Source organism: Octopus bimaculoides, chromosome 19 (genome assembly GCF_046866305.1).
Source record: "Octopus bimaculoides isolate indiv1 chromosome 19, ASM4686630v1, whole genome shotgun sequence".
Lineage (NCBI taxonomy): Eukaryota > Metazoa > Mollusca > Cephalopoda > Octopoda > Octopodidae > Octopus > Octopus bimaculoides.
Window position 1 is genome coordinate 21658432 of NC_142946.1, and position 9410 is coordinate 21667841.

The 9410-nt window shown below is 35.0% G+C and overlaps 1 protein-coding gene and 1 long non-coding RNA gene across 2 annotated transcripts in view; one reads left to right on the forward strand and one right to left on the reverse strand.

Annotated features, from left to right (window-relative positions):
* Nucleotides 1–9269, reverse strand: part of LOC149131781 (uncharacterized) — a 40963-nt gene extending 31694 nt beyond the window's left edge. Inside the window, exon 1 of the long non-coding RNA XR_016245189.1 lies at nt 8359–9269. This is a non-coding gene — a long non-coding RNA (uncharacterized LOC149131781). The remainder of the gene's footprint in view (nt 1–8358) is intronic.
* LOC106872944 (caspase-7) lies at nt 5413–7486 on the forward strand. Its single transcript, XM_014920123.3, has one exon. It carries the CDS (start codon nt 5606–5608, stop codon nt 6443–6445), a length of 840 nt encoding a protein of 279 aa, XP_014775609.1. The 5' UTR covers nt 5413–5605; the 3' UTR covers nt 6446–7486.
* Nucleotides 9270–9410: the final 141 nt, after the last annotated feature.

Genomic DNA, 9410 nt, shown 5'->3' on the forward strand with positions numbered 1-9410 from the left:
GTCTACAGCGACAAAGTTGTGAAAGCTATATGCATATAAAATTTTGGGGGCCAGAAGTTGCAAATGGCAAATAGAATTAGCTAATGAAAAACCAAAAGAAATATAGCTTTCTGGAAGCAATTAACGCGAAAAATGACTAAAAATAAATACACTTCAAGGGGAAGGATTCTGCTTTCAGTTCGCCATATAACCCCTCAATTTTTTTTTTCTGATTTTGGCGGGTGTTTTCATACATATATCCTGTACGAAGTAGAAACGCTAAGCAGTGTTATGTATAAATAGAAATTTATTACCAGTTCAAATATGGTTGGGACATATTTGAAACCGCAAGGAAGCTACTGACTGTAATTTTGTCGTGGAGAAAATTTTTCTCCATAGACAAACACACTAAGTCAGTTCGAAGAGCTGCCTAATCAGACTGATAAATGAAAGCATTTTGGAGTGGTTATCTCCCTTCCAGCATCAACCACTTCCAAAGGCATCCATCCGTCAATCTGGTTAGAGAACGCTTCGAACCGACTGCGTATATTTACACCTATATGTCAACAGCGACAAAGCTTCTCCGTGACAAAATACAGTGAGTGACTTTCTTAGGGCTTCGAATTTGCCCCAAGCATATTTGAACTGGAGATCTTTTCTGTTTGCCTTCACTTTTTGAAGTCTTAAAATTAAATAAAAATTTTCAAATTTCATCTATTGATGTAATTTTTCAGGCTGAATCTCAGGCTTGAAATCTTTTCTGCTTAGTTTTCACTTTCCAGCTTATTTGATTTTGTTCCAGCTGATTTCAAAGTTGGTTTATTAATGTAGTTTTGTATGCTAAATATTGAAGTGCAATTGATTTTCGCCATAAATCAATGAAGAAACAGTTTATAATTCTTAAAGTTTGCAAATTTGAGGTAATTATGGCCAATTTAAAACCAGAGACATATAGGTGCCTGTTTCCATAATAACAAGCTAAGCTTGTGGAACTTTCCTATGTAACTCTCGATGAATCTACATTCTTTTTAATCTTCTTTCTTTAATTTTTTTAAAAATCACACTTTAAAATACAGGCCGAATTTTTGGTTTCAATCCCAGCAATAGACCATGAAAAGTGTTTATTGTGACAAAGATATTGAAGAACAGTAGAAAACAGGATTTGGAAGCTGTCATTTTGTTCGTGACCAAAATCTTAGGACGACAAAACATCCATGGCAACATTACGAAAACAAAACATTTAATGCAAAAAAGATAAACAAACTTCGAAGTTTTTAACACACAATTATTGTTAAAGGTATATATATAAATATAAAATTTTGTGCCAGACGTTGCAAATGGCAAATAGGATTAGCTAATGAAAAACCACCTTTACATGGGCAGCTCGATTAATTAATTTTCTTTAACTCAACACTTTGAAACTTCGGACACTGGTAGAATGTGTCATATAGAACATCTTTTACTCTTAGCGTTGTTGAGAAAAGTTTCTATTTTCGAAGTTATTTCGTGTTAAAGTTGTCATATTTCGGTAATTTCAACCAATCAATGACGTGTATTCAGCTGAATAAAATTACAGCTGTTGTTTGTCAACACACTAACACACATTTGCACTCACATACACACATATATAGATACACACGTACATGAATATATATGTTTTATGTTTTCACACATCGCCGATGTTAATGTATTTTTGTGTATGTACGTCATTACATCAGTTTAAATGCAGAGTTATCCTCAGCTGCATAAATAAATAAAATAAATAGAATTTATTTATTCAGTCGGACACAATTGTATAATTTTACCTAAATCCTCTAAGAGGGTAAGAAGACAGACAAAGGAAGCCCAACGATAGACTTAGTTATATTAATGTGGGTTCCTGCCATCCTCCCATAGTGTTTAAAAATTTAGTTAAAAACATTAGCAAAAGAATTTCTAGCCTCTTCTCTGATAGGGACATTTTTAATAGCGTTGCCCCAGTATATAATAAGGCTCTAAAAGATAGTGGATTTAGCGAGGAAATAACCTACACACCTGCCACCAGTCCAATAATAAAGAAAAGGAAACATAGGAATAGAACTATCTGGTTCACACCCCGCTACTCATCCGAAATAACCTTTAATATAGGCAAGTATTTCTTGGCACTGATAGATAGACATTTTCCAGTCAACCAGAAAGCTCTTCAATAGACATAACTTAAAAATCAGTTTCAGCTCAACTACTAATTTTAAAAATATAATCGCACACAACACACAAAAACCACAAAATGAAACCAGCTGTTAATGCAGGGATAAAAATTTGTGCCCGCTAAATGGAGCTTGCATGTACGGGACTATCAATTATGAAACCACCGTGGACTCTACATCCAGTAAGGACACGGTTTCAACGAAGAAATACGTGGGCCTTACAGAGGGTAATTTCTAGGCCAGGTTCAATAATCACACCTTGAGCCTCAGGCACTGGGATAAAAGGAAAACGACCAAATTATCCAGTCATATATGGTCCTTAAAAGATAAAGGTGTCAATTACAACATCCATTGGAAGATCTTAGCCAAGTATAAGCCCTACACCAACGACAGTGGAAAGTGCGGTCTTTGTGACATGGAAAACATATATATATATATATATATATATATATATATATATATATATATATATATATATATATATATATATGCATATATGGGTACACGACGTCACCAACTCTGCAAACATGAAATACGTAAAAACAGGATAAGTAAACACAGAGAAGGGACTCTTATGTGAATGCATATATTTCTACAGACAGACATACATACAGACAGACAGATAGACAGATAGATAGATAGATAGATAGTGTAGAGTATTGTAAACTCAAGGCGTATCAGTAATGATTTGATTGTCATATATATATAAAGCAGGGGTTTTCAAACTGTGGTCCGCGGACCACAGGGAGTCCGCAAGGACAAGATAGGCGATCCGTGGACAGCAAATACTTTTTATGGGCAATTTGATTTTATATATGTTTTTTAATCGAAATCTTTTAATTGACAATAAACCTATTTGTTAAATACTGTTAAATAAATAAATGTAAAAATATATGTTATTTTAAGCAAATATTTATGTATAAATTTCATAAGCGCTTATAAGGGGGTCCCTAAGGTAAAGCCTGAAATATAAAGGGGTCCGCAAGTCAAAAAGTTTGAAAACCCCTGATATAAAGGACTCATCTATCTGATCACGCACAGAAGATTCCGTTTTGTCCGTGATGATTCTGTAGCCGGTGGTTATTGCCTTTTAGTTTGAGTCATTTCTGATCCAGTTGTTTAGTGATCCAAGACATTCATTCATAACTGTCCCTCTTCACTTTTCAATTTTTATTTAGAACTAGCAGAAATACCCGGCGTTGCCCGGGTTAAAGAGAATAATGAAATCTAAAAACGCCGTCTAGACTACGCATCATCTTTATATATAGAGATGTATATACACACACGCACCCAAACACACGTATATATATGTATATCAATATAAATATATGAAAGTTAATGAAGCTTCGTAAAAGAAGGTGATCATGTACATACTTTCTTGTTGTTGTGATTATAACACCTCATTGTAAACTATGTTCCTTGTTTTCCCTTGTGGAGCATATACAAATAGGTTTTTTGTTGCTGCCCACTCTTGAGCAGCCAACATACAGTTGTCCATGTGAGAAGCAGGGCTCTTCCAAGAGAAGACCAGCTACAGACAGTGTTTGACCCTGATATTTGTTTATGGACATGGCAAAAGTCACACGAAGGGGGAATTGTAGTCTTCTGAATGTAAAAGGAATGTCTGCTCCTGATGGAGTAAGAGGAATTCTTGGAATAAAGACGTCATCCCCTTTTGCACATCCAGAAAGAATGGTAGCCTCAATAACGTGTGACATCATTTTCTAAATAATGCTCATCTGTTATGTTTGGGTTAAAATTTCATCAACATCAAAAATATATGAATTTTCATGGGAGTTATGGCCGTTATGCAAAGAATATAATTTCCAAATTTCATAAAGATCCATTCAGTACTTTTGACGTAGTTTTGGATAAGAAAACAAATGACTAATGTGTGTGTTTGTGTGCATGTGTATGTGTGTGTGATGGGTGTATATATGTATAGATATCTGTATGCATGTATATATGTATATATGTGTACATATTACATGTACATCTATATATATATATATATACATCTACACATGTATACATATACATGTATGTATAGATCTATATATATATATATATACATATACGTGTACATCTATATGTATACATATACATCTCTCTCTCTCTCTCTCTTTCTCTCTCTCTTTCTCTCTCTCTCTCTCTCTGAAAGTATCTGTCATTACAGTATCGAAATGGTGTACATATACATGTATATGTATACATATACATGTATATGTATACATATACATCTCTCTCTCTCTCTTTCTGTCTCTCTCTTTCTCTCTTTCTCTCTCTGTGAAAGTATCTGTCACTACAGTATCGAAATGTGATTGTTTCAGTTAGTGGAATAGTTTCATTTTTAAAGTGAAAGTATTTGACATGAGTGTTTTTGTTTCACTTTTGACACTTAATACTTAAATAGTGGAGGAGATATTATGTTGCCGTGTGCTCGAACTCTGCAAGAAGTTAATAATTTTTTTTGACTAAAACACAACTGGAACCCTAAGTAAGGCATGTGTAAAATTTGAATGAAATTGGTTGCGTAGTTCTCGAGTTTTAGGGATTCACACAGACAGACAGACAGACAGACAGACAGACAGACAGACAGACAGACAGACAGACACACAGACACACATTCTCATTTTTATATATATAGATAGTTTAATTCTCAACTTTTCTATGGAATTTTATTAGAAGATATTAACAAGGAATGTAGGTGTTATTTCTAGCATGACGGGCGACACTTTACGTGCGTATACACATACAAATTTATCACTCGTTTTAATTGCTTAGTGTCATGTTAGTCCTAATCCCATTGTCCGATGATGTATCGCATTATATCAGTGATCATTATTTTTTATTATTTTCAAGTATAGAGTACCTAGCACAACAATATCCAATGTACTCTTTAAAAAAAAATAGCAGTGTACTCTGAGTGAGATTTTAGCTTGTGGTTATAGTTGGAGTACTTTAAAACAGTCACGTGATGATCACAAATGAAACACTTTGAAAATACAGGATGGTCACGACTGGTATTTCTTTTTTTAAATAAAGGATGGTCATGATTTCAACGCTTTTAAAAGGGAGAATTGTTTGGGCTAGATTGGCCTTAAAGAAAGAGGGGCAGTCCGAGAGTCGCTCGTTTTGTGTGTCATCATGTCTTTCCGTACTGAATGTACTGACCGGAGTTATTTTCGATTTCGAGAATTTTCAGGAAATTTCCAACAGGTGGCGCTATAGGAGTACATGAAAAGTCACCGCCCTTTAGTTGGAATAGCTTCCGATACATAAAGTTGCGATTGAGTTTTTATTAATTCTCGTGTGGAATATTTCTTAACGATACAGACCCTAATCACTTTTCTAGGATTTTCGACTTTACCCTTTAAACAAATAAGTGCTAATTTTACTGAGTGATAACGGATTTAGATTCAGGTAATTTCTTTGATATAATGACTACTACAGATGCTCGATGTGTAAGTGTAACTGGCGATCAGAATCGTCGACCAATTGTGGAAGATTTAATGAATTGTTTCCATAAATATGATATGACGCATAAAAAGCGAGGTGTAGCCTACATCTTCAACAATGAAAATTTCGAAGACCCGAACCTTAAACCTCGTCATGGCTCATCAAAAGACACAGAAGATTTTAAAAACGCATTAATGAAACTTGGGTTCGAAGAAGATGATATCAATCTTTATACAGACGCAACAATCCAAGAAATGCTCGACGCTTTGGATCTTTTTGGCAAAGAAAATTCCGATATTGATATTGATTGCTTTATTTGTGCAATTTTAAGTCATGGTGGATCAGACGATATTATCCATGGGTTCGACGGTCCAGTGGAGCTAGAAAAAGTGCTTTCTTGCCTGAGACCCGATCGTTGTAAACTTCTCACAGGAATACCTAAATTATTCTTTATTCAAGCGTGTCGTGGAACTACACCTGATATGGGAATCGAAAAAAATGATGCTGATTACATAGATCATGAAGAAAGGTCACCTAAAATTCCAATAATGGCAGATATGTTGGTTGTTTATTCATCATGTAATAAATATCCTTCTTTCAGAGATGAAAAAGATGGCTCGTGGTTTATGCAAGCTTTAAGTAAAATTTTGACAGAATATGGCACTCAGTGTGAAATTTTGAAACTTTTAACTGCTGTCTCTAACCGTGTTGCCGCTTTAGGCTTCCGAAGTTCGGCTAATCCGGAATACAATGGCTGTAAACAAATGCCTCACATTATGTCGACATTGATTAAAGAACTAAAGTTTGAACAAAAAAATTAAATGCACACACACACACACACGTATATATAAAAAGTTCGTATATCTACAAATACACAAACACTACTTTTACATATAATATCTAGGTCAACAATGTTACATTGATAAATGTAATATTTTAAACTAATTAATTTCTATAATTGTTAATATGTTTTAAAACTTGATTTGGTTTCATAAATATCCTGTACCCTTTTAACGTGTTTAACTAAAACTATTCTCTACCATTCATTTGTAAAAAAATACACTTGCCCTACTTTTGTAAACATACGGATATATAAACGAAATAGACATGAAGGGGTGCTGAAAAGTTGCTGGCTTTGGGTAAAAGGAAATACAAGTGGACCAGTTTATTATGATTTTATTCAACATATTCCCCCTCTCAGATCCACACACTTATTGCAGCAGACCTTCAGTTGGTCCAGATGGACTATGTGTAATCTGAACCTTTCCCCCCTTGTTTTTTTTTTTTTTTTACGAAATCCCACGTTTTAGGCTATGGAGATTCCGATTCTGAAAAAAGATTTTCAAAAATCTCAATTTCAAAATTTCGATTCTCCCCACCTCCGGTTTTTATATAGATCCACAGGGTAAACCTAACCCTAACTCAAACCCTAACCCTAACCCTAACCCTGACCGTAACCCTAACCCTAACCCTGATCCTAACCCTAACCCTAAACCTAACCCTAACACTAGTTTTGTGAGATTTGGCTGTTATTTCTAGCATGTAAATAGCCTGCTTGGTAGTGGGGGGGGGTTGAAATTTTTCAAAAAATTTTTTTTCAGAATCGGAATCTCCATAGCCTAAAACGTGGGATTCCGTAAAAAAAATTAATAAATAAGGGGGAGAAAGGTTCAGATTGCATATAGTCCATCTCTACCCTTCAGTTTTTCTAAGCCCTGTAGAACTCGGAGTGTTGGGCCTTTCGTGACACCTTTAAAGTCTGGTACTTTTCAGCACCACCTCATATATACTTTTTTTTTTTCAAAATAATTTTGCTCTCCAAAAGTTGAATAAACATTGTCTTATATACAACTAAATATGAACACCGTATTTTATTGAAGTAGTTTCATTTACCAAAGTGTTCTTTACAGAGAGAATTTCTGTTTTTTAATGCATTTCTATTATCTCAGCTCCATTTGCCATTCGTTGGTTGGAAACTGATGTATCTTAATTTTATCTTTTTTTATTCGATATTACTACAGATTTCTATCCCCACTCCCCAACTTTGAATGATCATAACTTTCAGAAAAATGGATATTTTTTAATGAAATTTTCTACGAATATGTGTTATATCCTGTAGATTCCGAATATACAAAATGTTTTGGGGGTAAGTGTTTTAGGTGGGGAATTTCAGAAAATTCACGGGAGTCTACTTCAATTCGTCTTAACTTTCAAGAAAATGGATATTTTTTAATGAATTCCTCTACAAATATACCTCGGACTATGTAGTTTCAGACGACATTGGAATTTTGGGAGTTATTTTTGAGAACTGTTCCCCACTCGGGGGTATTTCGGAACAGGTTGCCCATATGTTTCATTAAAAGCAGAAGCAAAAATAAGGAATATACACGCACAGTTGAATACGGAAGTGTAAAGTATAATTTGTTACATAATCTCTATAACAAACATGTTATTGAATGAAATAATTGGTAAGACTTCCGCCTGTCCTCCCCCACCCACCAAAAAACACCCTTTAATTTTTTTCGCCCCCCCCCCCCCCCCCCACTTCCTCTTCGGCTACGGGGAATACGAATCTGGAAACAAATTGGCAAAATTCGAGATTATGATTCTGAAAAAATTTCCAAAAATGTTTGTAAATTTTTTTTTTAAGAATTTTTTTTTTTTTTTTCTAAATATGCGGAGAAATACAGACATTATGATTCGGACAAAAATTTCAAAACATTTCTGTACTTACGGTTTGAGGGTTAGGGTTAGTGATGGGGGGAAAAGTCAAAATTGAAGAAGTTCTGGGGGGAAAAAATTTCACTGCCGATTTTTGGCAATTTTCCCGAACCTCAGTATCCGAAAACGGGGATTTTGGGGAAAAAAAATTTTTTTTAATAAACAAATTTGGGAGAAAATGAGTGGGGGACGGGCGGCAGTCTTTCCAAATAATTCGCCATTTGAACTCACATATGTGTGTGTCTATATATATATATATATATATATATATATATATATATATATATATACATACATACATACATACATATACACAGGAATTTCAACCATGTTTCGTGGTCTGCTACCACAACAGCTCCTTTATAGGATCCAGTTAGCTGAAGACATCATCAGGAGGAACCACGTCCGGTTTCGGCCCCTACTCCTCTACCGTTTTGACGTGGCGGGGCCACCCCCTTTCGGAGGTGTCTTCAGCTCTGGTGTTGGGTGCATGTCTTCTTTCGCTGTTTGTGACTGTTCTAATTCAACTGTAGAATGTCCCTCGCTATGGTTATTTTCCGGAAGGTTCTCGCCACACGTCTTACGGTTCATCAACCCGCGTTGTTGAATTACTTTCTTCTGACATACCTTCCCTTGGTGGATTAGGATCAGGGTGTCCACAAAGTCTGGGTACAGGGAGTAAATAAAATCATATCATAGACAATTAAATATAAGAAATAATAACTTCTTAAAGTATGTGTTAATCCCTATGTACCCAGACTTCGTGGACAGCCTGCAGATATATATATATATATATATATATATATATATATATATATATATATATATTGTAGAAATCTACGGATGCACAAACGCACAAAGCGGAGAAAATGAAACATGGATGACTTGTTCGGAAACACCCCCGAGTGGGGAACCTTTCTTGAAAGTAACCCCTAATTGTGTGTGTACCCCCCCCCCCCAAAAAAAAAATTCCTACGTCTTCGGAATTTACATAGTCCGAGGTATATTTAAAAATATCTAAAGTTACGACTCCGGTGAATTCTCCAAAATTCCCCACACTTTCCC